This window comes from Micromys minutus, assembly GCF_963924665.1.
Source record: "Micromys minutus genome assembly, chromosome: 23".
In the NCBI taxonomy this organism is placed as follows: Eukaryota; Metazoa; Chordata; class Mammalia; order Rodentia; family Muridae; genus Micromys; species Micromys minutus.
In genome coordinates this window covers 27,659,753-27,685,793 of record NC_137958.1, presented here as the reverse complement: position 1 = coordinate 27,685,793, position 26,041 = coordinate 27,659,753, and the positions used below count along the sequence as shown (strand labels likewise).

Genomic DNA, 26,041 nt, shown 5'->3' with positions numbered 1-26,041 from the left:
TAATGTTCTATTCTCTCTACCCTGAAGCTCAGCTGAAGCCTGTCAGTTTAATATTAAAGTACTAACTGTAGAAAGAATTTCAAATTTTGCACAGCTTGCCTAACAAGTGGAAATTAAAAAAAAAGAAAAACAAAACAAACAAACAAACAAAAAAAAAAAAAAACAGTTGTTGCTTTCAGTCACAGATTTGCTCTGATCATAAGCATCCAGTGCCCAAAGGATAACATACCATGAGGGACGTGGGGATTTTGGCAGCAGAACACTGAGTACCAGGGCGTGAGTATATGGGGTGCTGTCAGGACTGGCAGGCACACTCCTCCCAATTATGTCCATGGCATGACTACCTTGGTCAATATGGCCTCTGTCAAGCATCTATCAGCCAAGAGGAAAACCATGGAGAAAAAAGAGAGAGCCTCCCGGAGAAGTTTGTCTAGGCACGAGAGCTCTGTGTGAGCTTCACGTAGATAACAGGGCGGGTGGCTGAGCAGAGGAAGATGATGTGCAGTGTGTTCAGCTACATCTCAGGTTCTCTGTCCAGTGAGGCTTAGGGAAGGAGGAGGAGCAGGAGAAAGAGCTGTTGCCCATTCAACTGCTACTTCACAAAACTCAGTGCATTTACTGGAAGCTGTCATGTCAAATACTCTCAGAGCTGATAAGTGACCAGCTAATATGGTAAAAGTTCATGAAGCAATTGTCAATGGATAAACGGGGCATTATCAAATGTTAAGGAAAAACCTATTTAGTATTGACACTAACCTGCTATGGCATTAGTCCATTAAAAATACTCTAGTATACTAAACTGTGATGAGCTCTCATACCTTATTTATAGAAAAAAGAAATACGTATGTGTTTTAAAGGTTATTATATAATTTAATAAAAATTTCATCAAATTCTAATTATATGAATTATTTAAAAATTACTATTGGAGGGAAACTTTGAATAACAGAGCCCTTTTATAAAAATGAATGCGAACAAAATTAGAAACAGAGTATTTATTGTCACCGTAATGATGGGGAAACAGTATCTAACATGATCATGAGGGACGCCAACAAAGCTGAAGCCATATGGAAATTGATTTGTCAAATAAATGAATAACTAATATCTATAACACTTTCTATCCAAAATCAAGAGTGCAAAGCTTAGCAAACTACTCAAAATTTAAAAACAGAAAAGAAAACCCAAATCTTTTAAATAGAGATAAAATCTTGCTCAACTCAATCTCAAATGAGTAGACAAGTAATAAAATACTCTACAAAAAAGTTCAGTACAATTAAGTTTTTAACGTAAAGGAATTTAGATGTTCAATTATTCTCAAGGGGTTTGTAGACATCATTAAAATCCCAATGGGAGCCTGAAAGAAAAAAGACACAGCAATTACTGGACACATATAATACAATGTTAACTCAAGTTTCATGTTCTGACCAGAAGGCTTAAAAGTTCAAGGAAACACATAAGTTTTCGTAGAACTGTAATATTTTTCAAGTCAGAGTTTATCACTTAAAAAGCTTGCACATGGTCACAACGGTTATGAACTCAAATTAGTCACGCACACTGGAGTAAATTGAGAATGTAAAGGTTCTTCAACTACCCAAGCGAACATGAATGATTTCTTTTCCTTCTGCCAACATGAAAGGGACCAAGTTAAGTGACTGTGAAGGATTTCCCCAGCCCACCCTGAAGTCCGAGTGCACACTCATTGTAAAGACTCCCAGAAAGAAAAAAAAATCAACATGACAAGAGAGAAGCCATCCATTTGAAATGGATGCAATGGGAAAATTCAGGAATGGGCACACAGTAGCAAACATGGTGGCCCCTGAGCAAAATGTCTTCCTTTTCCAAGGCCACTGCCCAGCCTCATTCCCTGATTTCCCGTCTCTCTGAAACAGTTGTAAACCACAACCCCATGGCTTTGCTTTTCCACCTGAAATAGCTGTTTCCAAATAGTAGTAGCTGCAGGTCCAGCTGAAACATCATTCCCCCTATTATCTCTAGGGCAACCTTTACTTCTGAACCACACCGCCTGCTGTGCCCTCCCCCCCACTCTTCTGGTTGCCCCCCATATCATGGTTTGTAGTGTTTTCATTATTGTACACCATTTATGTATAACAATAGTTTTAATTATGAGATTTTTTTCACACACATATACAACAATTTTTGCTCACGTTTACCCCCTTTATTGTAGCCTCTTCTCACCCACAGTTCCCCAAGCAGTCTCATTTCTACTTTGATATCTTTTTGAACATCTAGACTTTTGCCGATGCGAGACAGTACAAGGTGTACAGTATTCTGGGCGTTGATTAAGCCTCGCTCCTTTATAGGGACACCTTCCTGCTGATCTCAAGTATTACCACCTTATCCGGGCCCCTGATTTCTGTCCCTTCTTATCCTCCAGTGCTGCCAGAGCTTTCAGGCATTTTTCTCTGCACCTTACCTTTTTTTAATCTACACTATATGAGATCTGCTCCCTGAGCATAGAGATTTTCTTGTCTTGTCTACGTTCTATTCTTAATGCTTGACATACAGAAACAAAAGAAGTCAATAGCTGTTCAATCAATTCTAGCCTGCTCTGATCTAACCCAGTGCCAGCGTCCTTTATTCTGATCAAATCCACAGCAAAGCAAACTCATTATCTACTCAGTTTTATCACTGATAAATATGCAGAGATCTAGGCCAGGGTCTGGGAGGTGCAGCTGTCAAAGTTATTGTACACACAGAGCCTCTGGGGTAGGACATATTTATTACGCTTTATGTTACCAGACTAGCACCTCAAACATGTGGACATGCAACTGTCTTAATCCCAATTTCATAGGCAAGGAAATGGAGATCTAGAAAGGTTAACAATGTGCCCAAGATATCAGGAACAGTGAAAATTCTATGTTCTACAAGGAAAAATGTAGTATCTATCCTACCATGAGTACCAAGAGAGAGAGGGGGGAGAAACATGAGCTGGTCGTTCAAGAGGAACTATGTAGGAGTCAGGGAGGCCAGGGTCATTTGAATAAAGATGAAAGTTGAGTTGGGCTTCTTGAGAGAGAGAGAAAAAAAAGACTAGGGTTTTAATGAGTGAACACCAGGGAACTGCTTTAAGGGCCCTGATAAGAAAGCAAACAGTGAGAATAAACCTATACAGGAAAAGACACTAAAAGAACATGAAAAATGTAAAACAAGAAAACAGACCAAAAATGAGTTAAGGTTTGAAAATGACTGTGATAACTACAATTGGCCTGTTTCCTAGTAACACCCCTTGCTTCCCATCTCTTTCTGGTCACTACTGCCAGCTATTGTAAACGTTTTTGATGACAGGCACTATCAAATCTCACACTGTCCTAAGCAGGGCAATGAAGGAAAACTCTGACACTGTCGCAGGTGAGAAAAAGGTAAGCCAGGGGGATTCAAGAGAGGCCAGGCTCGGGTCCAATCAATGCCAATGGTACAGAGAGAGCACAACTCTGCCTTTACGGTCCTTATATTCTGATACTGCAGCAGAGTAAATCAAAAGGCAATGGCTCTCAAAGTCTGTAAGACAAAATTATTTAAAACTTCATACTGGGGCTAGGAAGACAGTTTGGCTGGGTATACCGCTTAGCCTGCAAGCATGCTGACCAGTTTAGAATTCCCAGCATCCACAAAAACAGTGGCACACACCTAAGCCCAGGGCTGGTGGGTGGAAGGGGCCAGGAAACAGGAAAATCCTTGAGACTCTAGAGGCCAGTTAGTCTAGCTGAAACAGTGAAGCCCCAGGTTCAGGAGGAGATGCTGTCTCAAAAACCAGTGTGACAAACAAGAGATGAAGACACCTAGCATTGACCTCTGTCCTCTACATACGCACACTCAGGCATGCACACCTGAGCACGCATGCTCTTCCACCATGCACACACACACACACACACACACACACACACACACACACACACACACACACGCATGCAAATAAAAACTAATTCCACAGCTAGAAAGATGGCTAGGCTCACAACCCAAAATGCAAAGACTTAGTTTCAATAGTTATCTAAGTCATATTTTCAAAGGTATTTATGCAAAAATTTTTCTATACTAAAACAAACATTTGCTATGATAAATGAAAATAAAATAGAAAATAAAAGCTGCACATATTTATATAGAGCAGGGAGAAGGGCATTTGAACTTATTAATGTGTCTGGGAGAATCCCCATGGTGAATAATTCAACTCTGTGTTCATTTTTCCTGGTCCCTGCCTGCGGCTTTCTGTAATGAAATTTCTTGAGCTGAAGAAACTTAGCTTTTCCCCTCTTTCAGTAAGTAGAAACCAGTTACCTTAATTCTCCTTACACACCCTACCACCTCTCCTTAAATTATCTCCCTAATTTCCTAAATAAGTAAACACACACCCACAGAGTGGGGGGAGAGAGGGAGAGAGGGAGAGAGAACTCAGTGTGCATAATTCTGTTATGTTTATCCAACCAAAGACAATGATTTTTCACTCCTGTGCTTTAGAAAGCTTGACCTGCTTATGGGAAGGAAACACTGGAGGACTTTGCAGTTGCAAAGTTATAAAGTTATAGAGACTTGGTGCTTTCCCTTTGTCTCCTCTGCCTCTCTCTCTCTCCCTCCTCCTCTCCTTCTCTCTCTTAAACACACACAAGTCAAAAACCTATGAGGGTACTACTAATAATCACACAACTGTGGTACGAAAACAGTACCTCTAGAAGCATCAAAGAGAGGAGGTGTGACTTGGTGGCGTGGTCCCTATTCTACCACCTCTAGGCACATATCTTCCAGAACACACAGACCCTAGGCATGGCTCAGATTCCTTCACTGCCTGATGCTTCAGGCAGCCACAGTGCTTTAAGATAAAACATTCATTGTGTAGGATTGCTGTTCTCTTAGTGCACAGGATGCACCCTGAAACTTGAGGCCCTCTAGGAATCTCTAGTCTATTTTCAGCTGCCATAGAACCTATTGTTTAGCTTGAAACACTGATAGTTTAAAAGCATTACTGCAGTTCATAGAACAGACCATAAAAACAGCTCTTGCCTGTGCTGCGTGCTCTTCAGCCCCATGCTCCGGCGCACACACTCTAGGAGTCCCCTCTCCCAGTTCCCACCTCCTAAGCAGACTCTATCACCTCTTTCTGCACTTAGAGATTAGAGGCCCCAAAGGACACAGTTCCCTCCTTTATTTCTCTGCACAGTCCACAAGCATTCTCACACACATCAGGGACAGCATGCACTATTTTTTTCATGTAGCTCTACAGCCTAAGTGTCTCTAGTTCCAAACCAGTCACCTCAAGTCCTGATTAGAGCTTCAATCTGTACATCTTCCTGTTACCACAAATTCAATGTAAGAATTTCATTCTTTTGTCTTTTTTTACCGGGACCTTCAGCATGGGCCTTGGGAGTGTGTTGGGCCTGTGTCACCATCTAGAAATACAACATGTGGCCAGGAAACGGCTCCACATGCACAAGTGTGAAGAGACAGCGTTATCCCTAGCAAGAAGCTGTCCAAGTTGAACCAGATGCTGGGAAGTCCTATGAATTCCAGTAACTCTATTAACTTACAGAAAACAGAAAGAGGAGAAGTAAGTATGTTCCTGAAGTCTCAGCCCTAGATGAGATTGCCTAGGTAGCTACTGAAACCATGGAAACACTGAAGTTTCTGGACTTTGGCAGTGTCTCTGAGCTGCCTGCTGCTCAGCTTATAGCTGGGATGAATTTCAGAACATCGCATAGAGCCATTTTAATCCATTCTGTAGTATTTTTAAGAACAACTTGGAGACAACTTAAAAAAAAAAATCCATTCTTGAAGTGGAAGTTTCTGGTTGTGTCGTATAATGAAGACTCATGTGATGTTATGTTGAAGCGAGACCCGTGGGGGGGGGGGGTTGTGATGTTTAGAGAGAGTGTAAATAGGACTCAACGGACAGAGACAATGCCCTTGCATAGCCAGCTCTGCAGCTTCTTGTTGGTCACTGATCTTTTTTGAGAAAGAGGCGCAGCAGAGAAATCCTGGCATTCCAGCTGGTCCTGGCCACTCCCACTGACTCATGCGGATTCCGTGGGGGCCTGGTGGCTTCTGCTGGATATGCACTGTTGCTGGTTCATGTTTGGTGACACTTTAGAACTGGACTGTTTGTAATCTGACACTAATGAACTGGGTTGCTGGCATCCTGACAGAGATTAAAATCGCCCCCCTAAGAACGACTTCTAAACAAGTCCATACCTCCTTGTCCTAGTTACCATGTTTTCTCCCCCACTTGGACAGTGGGCTAGAAGGGGGTCAAAGCATTTAAACACTTTTATTACAATAGGCTTTGAAAAATCTAAGCCTACGCATTCTTTTCGTGAAAACTTCTTTATCTTCCCCATCTTTTCTTCATATTAACAGCGTTACCGTCTTCAGTCAGGCAAGCCAGACACTGGGCTTTTCTCTACCGCTCTCTTCTGTCCTTGCTTCTATATGATTGATCACTGGGGCCTTGCCTATTCTAACCCCAAACAGTATTCACATCCTTCCTCATCTCTAAATTTCTAACACCCTTATTTGGGCTTTCTCCTGTGCTCATTTTAATGTCTGGAAGGCTCCTTTTAATTATTCTTCCTTTGCAAATCTCTCCTCTTTACACACAATCTAAAGCTTCTCTGCCTCCCCATACCCTTCCTTCAGTAACAGCATTAAAGTACGTTTTCTTACAAATATGATTATTTTATCCTTTATCCTTTATGTTTCAGATTAAAGATTGGATACCACCATTGCCTTTATAACAATGCCTATGCCCAGGGGTGTAGATTTTGAGATTTACTGCAGATAAAGGACCAAGTGCCTTTCTCAAAGCACAGGGCCATGAATGACAGCACAGGTCGCGGAAGCAGAGTGGCCATCTGTGTGACAATGAGCAGGCCTCTGTGCCATGGATGTTGGCTGAGGTGTCCTATCTGAGACATCAGACATATGAAAGCAGGTCCCTGAGCCATGACTATGCTGTGTTCCTCAGGAGAGCACTGCAGACCCAGAACAAAGTGGCACCATTTTGTCTTTCCTAGAAAGACAACATAGATAAGGGCTTAGTTTCCCTATATGCACAGTAGGGTTAATACTGGGTTTACCTAATGAGACTCTTGTGAGAACTCAATAAATTAATATGCACGTAGCTCTTCGAATAGTGCCCGAAACATGAATCACAAATGGGTGCCAGCCTGTATGTGCCTATAATTTAACTGAGTTGTTGAACTGACTTAGAATTGCTCATGTAATCTGTATCTTTCCACATTTTTTCCAGAGCACATTCTGCTGCTTCTTACAAACTCCCACTCCCATCACAGATGAAATTTCTTCCTGTTAATATGCTGTGCCCTTTCTTGCTTAGCTGGGATACCATGGTTGCCCACCCTAAGCCCTAACTAGTCCCAGGTGTGCACATTCCCTACCCTTTACCTTTTTCTTGGACACCTACAAATCTCAGTAATGGAACCTACCAGAATACAACTGGCACTCTATAAACCTGTCCTTAAGTTTTATTTTCCTTGAAGGATTTTTAAATGCCTTTTGATGTTTGAAAGTTTTCAGAGAATTACAGTGGCATAACAGGCTCAGAGAGCTGAAATGGGGTCATCTGTAAAGTTCCTGCTATAAAACTCAGTTACTAAGACAGACAACTTTTTCAACATTTTCTCCTTTCATTCAGGGAGAATTCAGTGGCTTAAGTAATTCTATTAAATAGCAAACAAAACAGACAAAAAAAAAAAAAAACAAAAAACAACAACAAAAAAACCAAAACACACACACACACACACACACACAAAAAAAAAAAAAAAACAATGGATGAAAAGCCATCTGAGATCTTCCTGGCTCAGACAGAGTTCTTCCTATTTCATGGTAGTTAGTACCATGCCTGGTTCTCCCCCTGCCCTTGTACCATGCTTGGCTCTTCCCCAGTCTAGAGCTGCCCTTTACTAATCATGTGTTATATTCCAGGGGATTTTCTTACATTACTCCTCACTTTGCTAGCTAGTTCTTATTGGGCCTCCATTGAGGATAAGAAATCACAGCCTGGAGATGTTGAACTTCAGATGTCTCAGAATTCATAACTTCCACGTGTAACTTTTAAACCTACAGTTCTCCTTTATTAATAGGATTAAAACTGATTATATAAATATTTTAATACATAAACAATTGATCAAGAATATGAGAGATAGGGCTGGAGAGATGGCTCAGCCATTAAAGGCTAGGCTCACAACCAAAAATATAAGAATATGAGAGATTTATAATTATTTATTGTTATCAACTTCACTGAACCGTTGTTTTATTTTATACTTAATTGTATTCAAGTGACTTGGAGAAGTCAGGATAAAATGCAACTCACAGGAATAAGTAGGTGACAGTTTGCACCCCCAAAGGAATAATAAACTAAACATATTCACAGAGAGCAAAGGGGAAAGATGTAGAATCAGAAGTAACCACCAGGTTTTAATTTAGTATAAGAATATAATTTCAGAAAAACATTGGGGAGAGGCTTAATGGAAATTAGTATGGCTGACTGCTGAGAAAGACCGTGTTCTGACATATAAGAAACTAAGAAGGCGATGAAAATGTCCTTGTAATAGACGCATCATGTAGCCTGACATGATTTCAACATTACTGTTCAATTTTGTCAATGACCATTAACTTCATTAGAAAATCCCTATTGATTTTAAAGATTACATATATAATATATATAATATGTAATATATATTATATACATAAATATACAGTATACATACATACATGTATACAAATAAAAAATGAATGAATTATTTCCAAATAAATGACTCTAAAACTGTACTGCTGGTTATGACAGGGTTAGCTTCTAGAGCTCCCGGAGTAAGTAGAGCTAGCCTGCAATGCATTATAAATGGGTAATTAACATTCACATGGAGGAAGGATGCTGGTGAGTGAAGTAAGGGAAAATCATTTTATTACAGCTAACCATAAAGCTAGCATTTCAGACAATAACAATCTAATTTACAGAGCCCCATTAACAAGGCTATTGTTATTCTGCTGCGCACCCCATGTCTTTAACTGGCACCATCTACCAGAGAAAACAATAGGTTAGGTCCTTCTTCATGACTGTCAATCACAATCTGCTCATTAGGCTCTGGCATGCTTAGCATATAATTTTATAGGATTTGTTTATCAAAAGACAGCCAAGGAATGGAAAGGTTTCTCTATAATTCTACTTCGAAGTAAAAATACTAAGTTTTAGGATCACATTTAAATGATCATCTAAACATTTTTGATCATCTAAACAAGGTGTCCACAGATTATGGCTCATACACCAAAAACATGTACCTTGCATGTATTTGTTAAAAAAAAAAACCCAAAAACAAACAAACAAACAGAAAGCAAGCGAGCAAACAAAACTCTTGATTGGCACACAGACACAAATCCATTTGTTGAACTGTGTATGGGTGTCTTCTCACTACATCAGCAATGTGGTTTTATCAGGGATTAGAAATCTCCCCAAACCTACTTATTGGCCCTTTTATATAAACAGTCAGCCTGATTCACCCTTGTTTTTCTAGGTGGAACACCATGCCTTCTGGAGATGCTCTTCTGTTCCCCATTCTCATTCATTAGTCTTTTTTAATCTACTTTACCCAAAGCATTCCATTTACATGTTTTGATTTCCTGGTAAACCTCCCATCTCAAACAGTAACTAGCACAATTAGCTCTACTCTAAAACGTATTAAACTTGAATACTATCAAGGTTGAATGTGGAAGACATTTAAAGTTTTACTTAGTGCCCTATCTAAGGTTTCTGTGCTCTGAAGAAATGCTATGGGCAAAGCAACTTAGGAGGAAAGGGCTTACTTGGCTTACATTTCCATGGCATTGTTCATCATCAAAGAAAGTGTGGACAGGAACTCAAGCAGGGCAGAAACCTGGAGGCAGGAGCTGAAGTAGACGTCATGGAGGAGGAAAGTTTACTCTCTCGCTCCCTCTGACTTCCTCAGTCTACATACTAGTAGAACCCAGAACCACATAGGGTTGGCCCACACACAATGGGCTGGGTCCTTCCCTATCAACCACTAATTAAGATAATACTCTAGAGCTGGAGAGATGACTCTGCAGTTAAGAGCACCAACTGCTCTTCCAGAGCTCATGAGTTCAATTCCCAGCACCTACATGGTGGCTCACAACCATCTGTAATTGGATCTGATGCCTTCTTCTGGTGGCTCATATACATAAAATAGGTAAATAGATCTTTTAAAAGAAAGAAAGGAAAGAAGGAAGTAAAGAAGAAAAAGGAAGGAAGGAAGGAAGAAAGGAAGGAAGGAAGGAAGAAAAGAATCTACAAGTTTGCCTCTAGTTAAGTTTTATGGAGGCATTTTCCCAGTTGAGGCTTCCTCCTCTCCAGTGCCTCTAGCTTATACCAAAATGGCATAAAACTAGGCAGCACACTTTGACTTTAAGGAAAATACTAAAGAGGGTAAGGAAACACTACCATCACATTCCTCAAGAGAATGGTTTTCAACCTAATGCAGCTACCCTTCAATAAAATTTTCATGTTGTGGTGATCTCCAACCATAAAGTTATTTTCATTGCTACTTCAGAACTGTAATTGTGCTCTTGAGTCATTATGTAAAGATCTGTGTTTTCCAATGGTCTTATGTAATTTCTGTGGCTCTCCCAAGGGGTCCAGACCCACAGGTTGAGAACTGTTGCCTGTTGTGGGGACTATGTCAAATTGTTCTTATCTATCCTTTAAGGACAAGACGTTCATTCCTCTAGATGCCAGGACCTTTTTGGAAACTGACCTCACATATAATGTACCCCACATCTAATGATTTACATTGCTGCCTCTGTGTGGTTCAGCCCCAAGGCCTTACTGACTCCAGAACTACTCCTATGATTTGCTGTTCTTTCTCTCTCTCTCTCTCTCTCTCTCTCTCTCTCTCTCTCTCTCTCTCTCTCTCTCTCTCTCTCTCGCTCTCTCGCTCTCTCGCTCTCTCCTTTCTTGCTGTCTATATGGCAGTTCAACTTTTCCCTCTGCCCAAGTCTGTTTCTGTCTGTGTTCCTCCTGACGGCACCTTTACTAGAATCTTGCAGGCCTCTGACCTCCTTGAGGAGGGCAGCACTTAACATGGCCATCTTCCTCCAGCTCTGTTCCTCTCTTCCTGTTCTCTCCACCCCAACACTTTGTCTTTCTACCTCTTTACCCCCCACCCTCCTTCTAGCCCTGCTCCCTACATGACTAGATCAATACAGTTTTTCCTCAACAGAGTTTATTATCTTGCCTTTAAATTTACCAAAAAATATAAAAGACAATACATGGTTAGCTCTGAATTTGTACTAGTACATCTCAATGGCCTAGTCTAAGTTTTGAAAATATTCCTTTTAAGTATTTCCAGAGTTTGTAAATACCGGGTATAATTTTTACAAACTTTTTATTGACTGTTTGTGAGTTTCACAGCATACACCCCAATCCCACTCATCCCTTAATATCTGCCCTCTGCCCTTGCAACCTCCCCTACCCTGCAAAAGAAAAAAACAGAAAAAAAGAAATCTGGCCATGGAAGCTGTATACCCTTTTGTTCACACATCTTTACTTGCAAACGAGTCCAGTTCAAGGCTGCTGGCTTCTGCTACACTATCAATACTGGATCCTCACCAGGACTCCTCTTGGATATCCTTGTTGTTCTTCGTCATGGGCATCCTGCAGCTTTGGTTCTGTAGGACCGGCCCTTTTACATGCTCCAGCAGTTCACAGATGGAGTAGATTTGGGGGAGGGCCAACTCACAGCCCTGGATCTGGGCCTGGGTGGTACCTGAGTTGGCCAGCCCACCAGCTCTCTTGCATCGACACCACCAGGGCGAGCTCTCTAGCATTGTCCCAGCTAGCTTACTAGTTCTGCAACCAGCAAGAGGCAAGACCAGCTTTCTCGCTCTCATGAGCTCTGAGCCAGTGCCTCAGTGGGGAAAGGGAAAAGGCATCTCCCCTGTGCCCAATGCCACCCCATGCAGGCAAGTGATCCAATAGCCAACTCACCTGCACCCTCGCCACCATGGCCAGCTCCAAACACGGTGTGAAGCCTGTTCTCTGGAGTGCTGCAGATGGTGACAGGAGGGGCCAGCTCTTCAGAATGTCCAGCCAATGACTACGGGACCAGCTCGGCACCCTTGGCTATGTATGTGGTCCCAGGCGGCAGCCCAGACCAGGGATGTCCCCATGTTCTTTGGTGGTAACAGACAACGCAGAGCCATGGCTACAGACAGAGACATGGTCCTCGGTGGAGCGCAGGCCTCTACAGTTCCTTCTCTCTCCGTAATGCTCAAACTGTTCGGCTTCTCTTTCCCATCCATCCACGCTTACCCATTATAGTGACTTCCGCTGTGGGCGGGCCACACTGCTGACAGGCCGCTGGGTGTCTTCCTTTGCTCACAACGTGTGGTGTAGCCCCGGGTGTAATTTTTAACAGCGATTTAATATTTCAACAAAATATCTATCAAAAGTACTTAAATTATGCCTTTTATAGTATACATTTAAGAGTCTTTCCGGGGTGGTTTAGTGGAACTGTAGAGTGAGAACTTCTCTGCCTCAGCTTTGTTCTCCTGCAATGGCATTTTAAGTTTATTTCTTTTTATTGGTAATATGCTTCGTGAGGATAACTTGAAGGATATCCTGTAATTTCACATATTCATCTTTCTCCACATTTTTCCCCCTTCCTTTCCTCCTTTATGGTCCCTTCCCCCCAACCTCCTACCTTTATCCTACCTTGATTGTGTATGAATAGATTTAATGTGTATGTATACAATCCAGGATCCACAAATATGAGAAAACATGTAGTAATGGTTGTCTTGTTGAATCTTCCTTATTTTTATTAACAGGAAAAGTTTTCAGTTCCACCCACTTTCCATTAAAATCATCTAATTTTGTTGCATATGGCTGAATACAACTCCATTTTACCTGTATTCCACAGTTTCACTTTTGAAATATTTCATACATATACAGAACACACTTTGATGATATCCACCCCTCCCCCAGACTTCCCCGGACCTCCACAATATACTTCCCTCCAACCTTCATCTATAAATATGATCCAAGTCGTGCTGTGCATATGCACACAGATGCATCCACTAGTGTATGAGCAACCTACCAGTGGCCGGCCCCTCAAAGGAAAAGCATTCCCCCTTCCTGGAGAGTCATTAATTGCTCATAGACTCTTAGATAGGAATGGGATGCTGGGTACCCTTTCATGCTGAAATTTTAAACTGGCTTGATCTTGTTCGGGTCTTGTATAGGTAACCACAGCTACTTTAGGCTCTTGTCTGCAAGAGTTATGTCATGTCCAGAAGATAGTGCTTCACAGCACTCATTCCTGTCCTAGCACACACACACACACACACACACACACACACACACAAACACACACACACACACACACACACAAAGCAGATTGATAGGCTTCCTAGTTCATGATGTTCCCCAAGCCAGGGTTTGGTATAGGTGCCTCATCTACAGCTGCGCATTTGAAGTCACTTATACTCAGGAGTTTGAAGTTTTGTCTCTGCCATAACTGCTGCCTTCTGCACTAAGAAGTTTTTGTCTGACCTAGGTTGGGAGGCGCACATGTCTACTGGTAACAGGAGATAAGGGGACCGATTCCACATTTTCTTCATGCATTTGTTGAGGGAGGGAGTAGAAAGTGCAGATGACCAAGATACATTTGGATATATTTTCAGAAAGGGACAGCTGGGTCTTAGAGTAATCCTATTTTTAGTTTCTTAGAGAGCACCATCCTGGTTTCCATAATGGTTGGATCAGTTTATAATCCCACAGTGACCCTCTGAGCATCTACTGTTGTTGGTTTTTTAATCATTTCCAGCCTCTCTGATTCAGTCTTGTTCATTTTAATTTGTATTTTCTTGATGGCTATTAGGATGACCACTTTTTCCATTAGTTTGCTGGACATTTGTAGTTCATTGTCTGAGAAATGCCTATTTTATAAGTGCATGCATTAGAGTGGGTGGGTGTTTGGATTATTTAGTTAGTTATATTTTAGTTATACATATATAACTATATATATATATAAATAAATATAGTTAGTATAATTACCAGTCTTCTGTCATCTAATACCATTTGACTCAAAACAAAATGCTTCGTACGAACAGAAAAGATGAGAGATGCATATTAAACTCTTAAAACTAAGTTTGTAAAACTAAGATAAAATAAAGTTTGTTAAGCAAATTTTTGGGGAGTATATGGTGGAAAGGCAAGGGGGCTGAAAGAAAATGGGCATGCAAAAAGAAAATGGGAAACTGAAAAGAATGAAAGTGAAAAAGAAACCAAAGTGAAACAAATCTAAAAAAAAATACCGTTAATTCATGATTTGCTTTGCATATAGTATCTCTGAGTGTAAGATGATGTCTTCAGCACGACAGTAGGGACAAGATAAAACGAGGCCTGTCATTGGGCTAGAAGGAAGGATGGGCGGGAACAAAGTTTTAGAAAGGGAGGGAGGAGCCAGAGCAAAGAGAACTGGGAGCAACATGGCGGCAGATGTGAAGCTTCTTTTCTGTGCATAGATACGGGTTGTTACGACTATTTTATAAGGGAGGGGTGTGTACAGGATTTCATGCTGTCTAGATGGGAAAATTAAATCATACCAATTGAATTAGAGGTTATTGTGTGGTGTTTTCCTTCATGTGGCGACTTAATTGAGTTCAAGAGAAGGTGCAGTGGCAGGACGCACCAAGCCCGCCTGTGTGGGATGTGAGGGCCTGGCGTGGTAACAACCCGGCAAGGGGATTGTGAGTGAAAGCGTCGTGGCAAGGTGTCCTGCTGGAACAGCTCACAGACCGCCTGAATCAGAGAGGGCCCGGAGGTTAGCATGGAGCCGCTGAGATAAATTAATGCGAGTTCCATATGACCCAACGGAGCTGAAACTACTCATGCTTTAATATATATATATTTACCTCAACATCTGAGAGCTACTGAATGGTGATTTCCGGAAACTATATATTTCATTTTGTGAAATAACATTGGAAGAATGTAAATCTTTATTATACTTAGAATTAAAGTTAATAAAAAATAGAAACAAGGAGAATAATGTAACGTATGGGAGAGTTTAATTCCATCAATTAAATTATTCATGGGACTTCGCAGTGTGATTATCATGGACCTAGGAAATGATCAAACAGATAAATGAATGGCAGTGAATAGGAGTGCAAAGACATGCTAAAGGATGTGGAGATGGCTCAGTAGGAACATGCTGGCTGCACGAGCACCCGCTGTCTTCATGTGGGTCTCCAGCATCACATAAGAGCCAGGTGAGCCAATGCTCAGCTGTAACTCCCAGAGTGAGAAGGACACAGGGCTGGCAGAGACAGGTTGATCCTCGGGACCACGGGTTCCTTATTAAGTGAGAGACCTTGCATTGAATGATAAAATGGAAATTATGGTGGAAAACACTATTGTTCACCTCTGGCTTTTTCAGGGAGTGCACAGGAACACACACACACACACACACACACACTATACATAAACACTACATAGGTTTGTGTATGTGTGATTTTAGTAAAATGTGAATAGAAATTATACTATGAAAAAGACTCCATCTCATATTACTGATGTAAACATAGACTTTTGAAATAAAGCATGTTAACATCTTTATCATTACACAAAGAGAATCTTTGTCTCTTCTTGCAGTGCTTTATTTTGATGGGTTTGGGGGTCTCTGCATTCTCTATTGGTCTTAAACTCACTATACAGCTAGGGATAAACTTCTGATGCTACCTCTATTTTCCAAAAACTGGAATTCAGACATATGTCCTGCATCCAGTTTGTTCAATGCTAGAACTAACTTCAGGGGTTTGTGCATGCTAATCAAGAATGTGGCCAAAGGAGCGTCAATACCAATTTTAGAGTTTTTTTTTTTAAAGTAAATTCTATTTTGTATGGTTTAAGTATAATTAGCCTTGTTGTCTTTTCATTTGCATAGAATGACTTTCACCACATGTTCTTATATCTCTTAAAGAGGAAATGGGTTTCTTGTGGACAGCATATAGCTGGGGTTGTTTTTAAATTTATTTAATGCCTTTTGATTGTAGAATCTGTTATATTCACTTTGTGATAGTTGATGTTATCTTTATTAGTGTTATTTTATGGCAACTATCTAGTAACAAAAGAGTTGATTCACCAGGAAAACATAAGAACTATAAATACATGCACATTCATCATTGGCACATCTGAAAACACAAACAAATATTAACTAAATATGAACTGAATGAAAATAAGAGGGAATTTTAATATTCCAGTTTCAACAGTATACAGATCATGTATACAGAAAATCAATAAGAAAATGTGGAGTTTGAATAACATTTGAGACTATGCAGACATACAGAGAACAGTAGCAACAGAACAGACATGGCCAAGAACCCATGAAACATTTGTCAGGATAATTATGTTTGGGAACTTAAAAAAATTTAGCAAATTAAAAAAAAGGTCATGTCAATTATCTTTTCTGATGACAATACTATGAAACTAAAAATCAGGGGGGAAAAACCCTCAAAAGTATGAGAAAATTAAGCAACGTGTTTCTGAACAATAGCAGATCGATGAAATCAAAGGGAATCAAAAAAATGTATTGAGAGAGAAAACTGCAGAAATGTGCAGGTTCAGCAAAGAGAAAAGTTAATAGCTACAAGTGAGCACTGCTATAAACAGGAGGCATCCTCAGAGGCTCTGCCAGAGTCACAGACACAGATCCGGACGCTTGCAGCTAACCACTGGACTGAGCACAGGGACCCCAATGAAAAAGCTAGAGAGAGGACTGAAGGAGCTGAAAGGGTTTTCAATCCCATGGGAAGAACAACACTATCAACCAGCCAAACCCTCCAGAGCTCCCAGGGACTAAAACACCAACCACTGAGCACACATGGAGAGACCCATGGCTCCAGTTGCATATGTAGCAGAGGATGGCATTGTCTGTCATCACTGAGAGAAGAGGCCTTTGGTTCAGTGAAGGCTCATTTTCCCAGTATAGGGGAATGCCAAGGTGCTGAGGTGGGAGAGGGTGGTTGGGAGTGAGAGCATCTTCATGGAAACAAGGTGGGGGGAGGAAGGGAGTGAGGGAAAAGGTAAATACAGAGAATTTCTAGTAAAAAATGGTAAGAAAAGAGGAGGCATCAAGAATAAGCCACTGAGGTCACATACAGGGAACTTGAAAAGAATGAACTAATGGAGTTGGTGGGACAAAATAAAGACAGAGGCAGAAGTTAGTAAAGGTCTCGTGAATAAAACCACCTTTACCAGCAGCCCTTTAGCTAGTCTGGGTTCAGATTAAAACAGAAGCCTGACTCAGAAACGTCTACATCTCCATCTTTTGAGGCAGTCTGTGTTCAGAGATTGAGATTTGTCCTTTGAATATACAGATTCTGTTTCTTTCTCAATAATTCTAATTGTATATCCCTGAAAAGCCATCTTATACAAACTTCAAGTACAGAAATTTCCTGCAGTGCTACTGAGAACCTTACCATGGAAAAACATTCTCCTTCTCCCTCTGGAAGATCTGTCTTGTCAACTATTTATCAGTAGTATGCTATGGAAAAAGAAAACAAGATCACCTTTTAAAAAACTTTTTTCACAAAATTCAATAAAGGCATTAAAGTTTTAATCTTTAAAACATTAACCATAAAATGTACACAAATGTCATAAATATACTAAAGATTTGTGTGCTGTGATTTTACTACTGAGGAAAAGCTTGAAGAACCCAGAGATTTGGGCACTGGGTCATCTAGACTTGTCAGTGAGATGAAGAGAAATGACTACAAGAATTCCTTAAGACAAACGTCTCCAAAGAAAAGAAGAGAGAAAAAAAAAAAAAAAACTGAACCTCAGAACCAGTAAGCCAGCCAGTTAAATTTTGTTCTTAATAAAAAAAAAAAAAAAAAAAAAAAAAAGAAAGAAAGAAAAAAAGAAAAGTGAAATACTAAAAACTTTATATAGAAGTAATTGATCAAATGCATAGTCTAGTCTTGAATCCTTTATATGTACATTTGTGGCTGATGCAAGATACAAAACAAACTGTCTTAAGTTACAACCTGTTTTCAAATGTACTCTATGCCCATTGTAACTGGTAAGATCTTAATGCACATTATCAAACATTTAAAAAAAAACCACAAGCACTGACAAAAATGTATTCATATACTTTTATGAAAAAATGCTTAAAATTTGTACATTTATCTTTGTTTTTTAAAATAAAGTTGTTAAAAAAAAAAAAAAAAATGTCTCCTTGAGTTCCCTCAGTTAAGTGGGAAGGAAGGAAAAGAGGAAGTAATTAATTCCCCAAGTGGATCAAAAAAATTTTAATAACTCACTCCAATATTCTAGATTGAAGTTCCTTGAATCACAATTACTATTTTGCAAACTCCAGTCTAACAATTGAGGATAGAGAAGTGTATTTCAAAATGAGGATAAAATCTGCTGTCATGCTTCCCACATGAACTTTAACTCTGGTCTAGAGGAAGACCATGACTTCTGGCTGTCAGTCACTGGAAAAGCCTAGGGGAGCCTATGGAAAGGATGAAAGCACTTGCCAGTAGCATACGAGTTGAAACCAGGAACTTGTCCATTTCTTACATGATAAAAGACCAACCGCCTGTTCAAAAGATGGTGAATACACAGTAAGTATAAGAATGGTTATGGTTGAAGTTATCTTAACTCATTATAAAGAGTATATAGCTATATGTTAGCATCTTTGCTTTACTAATTGAATTCTTTCATCAAGTACATTTTATTAAGAAAAATATAACTGAATTGAATGGAATTCCACCTAAAATTCAATTAACAATAAAACCAATGTTTGCTTCTTTGCTCATCTCCATCCCACATAAAGACAAGGTATTGGTCTTTTCATAACTATATCTCTGGTGACAGAGACATATAGTGCATAACAAATAATAATTATTTTGACAAAGAATAGTTATATTCAAGAAAACATCAAGTCTATCAAATATCTATAGTTTATTTATGTTTAAAATGTTTAAAGTCCTTTAATTTTTACATGCTAACAAAATTATATCTAATGAAATAATAAACATTTTAAAAATAAAGACTGCTGTTTCTATAAGAATTCCTTTTCAGTGCTGTGACTTGAACTCAGGGCCCTATGCATGTTAGACAGGTGCTTTTCCACTGCACCACACATCCAGTGATGCACTAGAACCTAGAAAAGACAATTGGACAATCAAGGACGTCTCCTTGATAGAATAAAATCCTCATAAGTCATGTGTCCACTCACTTAGCAAAGGTAGAAAACGTCCATACAAGAAATGTAAAACGAAGATGGGAAGCTAGGTTAATTCAGAACTAAACACAATTATACAAGCATATTTACAATTTTTTTAAACAGTCAATAAAAGAAGCTTCAGTGATGGTTTGGGCTAAGGCCTCTACTGTTTCAAATGTCATTTGCTATTTTGTTTATAGTTACACAAAAAATAATGACATAATATACCATAATTTCTAAAAATTATAAAAAATACTCTCTTGCCATGCAAGTATTGTGCCTCATGAGTTCTCCTCCCTTAGCTGTTTTGTTGTGTGAGGGGAAAGGAATATGAATATCTTACTCTGTCTTGTACTGGTATGTTAATAAGCAAAGAACATAAACCTCTAATACCAGAAAAAATATAATTTTCTACATGAAATAGAGGTGCTAAGCAAGTGAACTGTAACACATATATGTTACATATAATTTAAATATATATATGTACATTTATTACACATATAAAATATATAATATATATTTAAAAATATTTGTAAGCATGCCTTGACAATTGTATGTGTGTGTGTGTGTGTGTGTGTGTGTGTGTGCAGATAAGCCTAACTATTTGCATCTATTTATATTTAATTCTACCTATCTTATCTAAGGGTTCTTCTTACAAAAGGCACACAATCTGACAAAAATACCAGGCTATAAAAGAGAGGAAAATGACAAAGTGGCAAGTGTCTATGAACAATATGATTACTTTTCAAGCTCTGCAAAGCCCCTTTAGAAAAAGACACTCTATTCTCCAAGAAAGGGGAGGGAGACTCTAGAAAGAAGACAGGAAATCAAGATACCCTTCTCCGTAAATTATGGAAAGAAACATTCTGTGAATTGCAGTAGGGTGTTGATGAAAACACAGGTCAGGCCTGCTGGACATGTGGAAGAGTAGGGTTGGGGAGCAGGGTAAGGGGGATCGAGGAGAGGGGGCGGGAGAGAAACAACAGAGAATAACACACTTATGAAAATGGCATTGTGGGTCATCATGTGTACGCCAAGCTAATTAAAAATTCAGAAGAGGGTGCCAGGCGAGTTACAGACACGTGACTGTAGGAAAAATATTTTATGAAATATAAAGTTAGATGTTTAGTATAAAAATGCTTTTTTGGTTTCTTAACACAGGGTCTCTCTCTTTAGTCTTGGCTGTCCTGGAGCTTGCTCTGTAGATAAGGTTGGGCCCAAATACACACAGATCTCCCTGCACCTCCCAAGTACTGGGATCAGAAGCATATGTCACTGTGCTTTGGTACATGTTTTAGTAACAAGAAATAATGAAGCTATTTTGAAAATCTAGGGGGAGGAGGGAGTAAACTCCTGGAAATACAAGGGTAGAGTCAGAAAAACATAGTGTATATGGGAAGCAAGCCACTAATGGTGTGAATGTAAGAAGTGGGAGTTAAGAAAATTCTATTCTCTTGGCCACTGATAATTCTCCTTCAAGAAACGTGGATAGAAGCTGGAAGGAACCCAGATGTCCTTCAGAAGATGAATGGATACAAAAATTGTGGTACATATACACAATGGAATACTACTCAGCCACCAGAAACAATGACTTAACCAAATTCTTAAGAAAATGGCTGCATCTAGAGAATATCATCCTGAGTGAGATAACCCAGTCACAAAAGAACAGACATAATATGCAGTCACTGATAGTGGGATGCTAACCCCAGAGGCTTGCACTCCCCCAGAAACAACTCACAGACTGTATGAAGTCCAAGAAATAAAGAAAACAAAAAATATACATATATTTACAAAACAAGAACACTTTGACTATTTCCATGTTGCGTTTTGTTTTGCATGTACTTTACGCTTATTGTAACTATTAGGTTTTCAATGCATACTGTCAAGCCCTTGAAAAAAATTAAGTACTGACTAAAAAAAATATATTCACATGGTTTTATGTAAAAATTATTTTAATGTCTGAAAAAACAGTACTGACAAAAATGTATAATTTTAAGCAAAAAATGTTTAAAATCTGTACATTTATCTTTGTTTTGTAAAATAAAGTCGTTTAAAAAAAAAGAAACGTGGATTGGGGGGGTGGAACTATATTTTCTACTTCCACTTTGAGTTTTTCTAGAATATTTATTCAGTTGTGTTCTAGTCTCTTGAATAGTTGGAAGTTTTAGACTTAGAAAGTGAACATTCTGGGATGTAATTAAAGACTCAAAATGGAAAGTGACAGCTACACAGAGTCAAGTGAGTGAGAGAGCGTATGGAACTGGGGGTCTCCAGGAAAAAGGGGAGAAATGGCAGTATGTATAGGGAATCAAAAAAAATCTTTGAGGCATGGTCTCAATATTTAGACCAGACAGGACTCCAATTCAGAGATGCTCCTGCCTCTGTCCCTGAATGCTAAGGGTAAAGAATACTACCACTCCTGGCAATCAAATTTTGTATCTTAAATAAGAAGAGAGTCAGATAGAAAAACAGAGGATCCAAAGGACTAAGTAAATCCCCAAAGATAGACAAGATACAAATATCAATAACCTTATGGTTACCGATGTCACAGATGAAAGATAATTGAACATCATAAAATAATATGTACAATAGCAGAACAGCAAAAGCAATAAAAGATTATTAGAACATCACAAGGCAAAACTTCCAGTCTTCCTGATGGGGAGCTAAGGGTAACGTGTGGCGTCAGCATGGCAGGAAGCGTGCAGTCATCTAGGTGAGCTTTATGGAGATCCGTAGCAGAGCCACAAAAGATCCCTTGGAGGATGGTTTCTGCAAAGGACAAGCTAGAGGTGGTGGTGGGACAGGAAAGTAAGTTACTCTCTCTTTTCATCTCAGGATGTGTGGCACTTTGTAATGTCTCCTTACTGTGCAGATAAAGTATTTTCTCTTTATTCCAACATAATGTTTTTATCGAATATTTGGGAATTTCGCATTGTACACCCCCATCCCACTGACTTTCTAGTCTTCGCAGGTTCAACTGCCCAGCCTTGTGGCCTCCCATCCCCCACCCCTGAAAAGCAGAAGGAGAAGGGGAAGAGATAGAGGGGTAAAATGGGAAGAGGAGGAAGGGTAGAAGGGAATGGGTAGGAGAGAGGAGAACAGGGAGGAGGAGGAAGAGGGAGAGGAGGGAAGGAGGAGGGGGAGAGTGAGTAGAAGAGTGGGGAAAGGAGGAAGAGGAAAACAAATCCAATTTGTGTTGCCCATATACACACTGGAGCCAGGTCAAACTCCCAGGGGCCAGCCCTTTAAAGAAAACTGAGTCCTTCCCCACCTGCATCCCCAGTGAAAGGCATCAGTAGTGGAGAGCTACACTTCAGCATCCTTACCACAGTTTTAGAGTCCTCTTTGTTGGATTCCTGTCTAGGCTGTTACTTTTGGGGGATAGAATAGGGTGAGGGGTGGTAGGGGTTATCACAGACACCTTCTATGTCCCTTTTAGATACTTCTTGTTAACAATCTTGGTATTTCCTTAATGTTACCATCCCGCAGTGACTTCTTAGGAAGAATAAAATGACATACTCGTTCATATAAAAGTAATACGCCATGCAATACCAGAAGAATGCTATTAATATTATTATAACCAGTATCAGCATCACAAGTCCAAACATGTCAACTGAAATCAAAGAAAAAAAAGACATATTTTAGTGGCAGATCAAAATTTTTTCTTATGTTTTTTTTTTAAACTTTTCTAGTTTCATGAAGTCTTGATTCTTGGCTATACATTCTCAGATCATTGTTGAACATGAGACTACAATAACACATACAGGATGTTCTAATAAGACGGCCATTATTAATACAGTGATGGCTGCTGCGAAATTCATCCAGATTTTAGAAGAGGTAAACACTTTTTGCATCATTTCTTCTTTCTTCATTTTGCTGTCTATTTAATTTTTGGTACTTTCTCAACAGGTGAGGCAGCAGGTACTCCAGATGGCTGTGGAGATGTGTAGACAACACGGACTGTCTTATTGTATGAATGGCCAGCCTTTCCATTACCAGAAATGGACCACACTTGTTAGGAAAGCAGATTCCTAAGTCTGGTGAGCCCCGCCCCCTTCAGATGATTAATTAGCTTGGTATACAGTGAAACAAACCAGAAGAAAAAACATCAATAGAAGATCAGAGTTTCTGTTCAGACAAGGTGCAAAAACACAGATGCTTTAAGTAGATCTATAGAACCTGAAGCAAACAGGGATTTTCGGGAAAATTATATATTCTTACTTCAATTGAGAAAATATACTAGACAACTGGTTAATAGATGAAATTTCCTCACAAACGTAATGCTTTTCTTGGAAAACCATCTGTTTTAGGTTCTCTGGAAATTTCTTTAAAAAATATTAGAACTTTCTTTTCTTTGTTAACTACCTTATTTGACAATACAAATGTAAAGATTCATAAGGAGTCACTATTCTTAGTGATAATTCTCAGTAGAGACTACACTAGCTGAGGAAATATGTTACACTGGGCTCACTACATCTGCATTTCAGAACTAGCGTTACATACACACACACCCACACACACACACACACACATACACACACACACACATACACACACACACACGTGCACACACACACACTTGTACGTGCACACACAAACATACACAGTCAGAGTTCAACATCAGAACACAAACATCCCCTAACGAGGTCATGAGTATCATACAACAGAGAGATTCCTTAAATGAATCTAAACTATGAAGTTATATGGCAGGAGGTCTACCTGACTCTCCTTACTTTAGCACCACCTTAGATCATGAGCTTAGCACAGATCAGAAGCTTAGATCAGAAGGCAGCACTGAAGAGTGACCCTGGAATAGAGAACTTTACCAAAGCAAAGCTAGTCGTTTAGAATCCTTCAAGTGTAACAAAGTTCATTTGCAAGTCAATTGAAAGGAAGTCACAAAAATGTAAAAGAGAACTCACCATTACAGTTTGCCCAGAATATAGAATTGAATTTACAGCCAGAATATGGAAAACAGTACTTTTTGCAAACCTTTTCTTCTCGGCACCAAATACACTGTATGTGAAAAATAAAAATAAAAGCAGTGTCAAAGTGGAATCCCACCTACAACAGCTATTTTTTGAACTAGTGTGATACATACAACAAATACCAGCCATTCTAACACGGTGTGGGTGATAGTAGAAGTCACTGGTGGTCTGCAGATAGCCTTTCAGAGTGGTGTCCTCAAACCATCGCAGCAGTGAATGCCAGCTGCCGAAGGCTTACATAGTCCCCTTGGGAATGTTTACCCTGGGATGACCAGCTTACTCTGGGGGTTGTTATCCTAACCTAACGGGCCAGTGACTAGTACAGAGTTCTAGTCAGTGACCCAGTGAACATCTTTGCTTTTAGTTAAAGGACAATGCTGGTATGTGATTCCCCCCCCACCCCCAACAAGTGACTGGTCAGGGAAATGTAGATTCGGAGACTCTTTTCTTGGCTCTTGTCCCTTGTCTTCTTGGAATCCATTTTTTCATGGGATTTTTGCTGTACCTCTGTCACACCAATGTCCCCCACACTGAAATTCCTTTCGATGATGCTTCATTTAGGGGATTCAACCCAAAACCTGTGTCAGGAAGTCGTGTTGAGAACTACTTGAGGTAGGATTTAAAATGTCACTAATGGTTTTTCTGAAGTCCCTTTTTCTGAAGCATCTACCCTGTTTTCTGAGGGAGCCTTCCTATGAGACATATGGGTCTGGTGGAGCTGTCAGTCAGTCTAATGTCAGATCCTGACACCTGTTCACTGATGATCAAGAAGACTGAGCTCAAACCCCTGGTCAGCGTGAGGCACAATGAGGACAACCGCTCTGTGAGAAGAGACTACAGCCTGGAAGAGGTGGACAAAAATGCAAGAGTGGAGCTGGGGAGACTGTTCACCCATCAAGAGGAACTGCTATTCCTTCAATTCCCAGTGCCAAATCAGGTAGCTTACAACCAACCACCCACAACTCCAGTTCTAGGGGCTCTAACACCCTCTTCTGGGCTACGAGGGACCCAGGCAAAGCATGTGATACACATACATATTTGCAATCAAACACTCAAACACATAAAATTTTAAAAAAAATCTTTTTTTTTAATGTCAAGACTGACAAACTGGCTGTCACACAGGGCCTAGAACACACAATGTTCTAAGTCTCTCAGATGCACTATTTCATTTTCTTCTCATAGAAATCCTGTAAGCTGGCCACTATTTAGGTGAGGACAATGGGGCACAGAACAGACCACTGATTTGCACAAAATGTCACACCGTTAGTTGAGATGGCAGCCAGAGACTGAACTAGTAAACCGTTATAGGGGCTGGTCCTAGATACATGTCTTCCCCTGCTGCAGAATTCCCAAACTCGCAAAGGTAATGATTCACCCAAGGTAAAGAGTCACCTTAGGCACTGCCTGAGGACAGGAGGTGAGTCACAGACCAGCTTTTGTTCCACATTTGCCTAGATCACAGGTCAAGTTCACGCTGTTAAAGCATAGCTAAGACTGTTGTTGCCACTTAGGACACTGAACCTGTTACCTTAGGCTATGGTTTAAAGACGGGAACAAAGGCAAGGTCCAGGCTCAATGCAAAGGGCCTATAGCCAGCCTTAGCTGTTAGTTCTCAGAGATCCTAAGAGTCAAGCTTGTGGCAGAGTTTTTAGAGAGAAACTGACAAGATAAATGTGAACTAACTTGTTATTCAAGTGCTAAACTGATTGACAGGACCCAGTAGCCATGGCTGTCTACAGGTGAACTCCTAAAGTAGCTCACTCCTCAAATGAGACATTCCCTATTATGCCCCCCATTTCTCTCTCTCTCCCC

General features: G+C 39.9%; 1 protein-coding gene across 1 annotated transcript in view; it reads right to left on the bottom strand.

Annotated features, from left to right (window-relative positions):
• PTTG1IP2 (PTTG1IP family member 2) overlaps positions 1-26,041 on the bottom strand; it is a gene marked incomplete at both ends in the record, with an annotated part of 63,377 nt that overhangs the window by 19,430 nt on the left and 17,906 nt on the right. The window contains 2 exons of the mRNA XM_080936503.1: positions 22,721-22,854; positions 24,164-24,257. Of these exons, the coding sequence (XP_080792629.1) occupies positions 22,721-22,854; positions 24,164-24,257 (228 nt within the window). The remainder of the gene's footprint in view (positions 1-22,720; positions 22,855-24,163; positions 24,258-26,041) is intronic.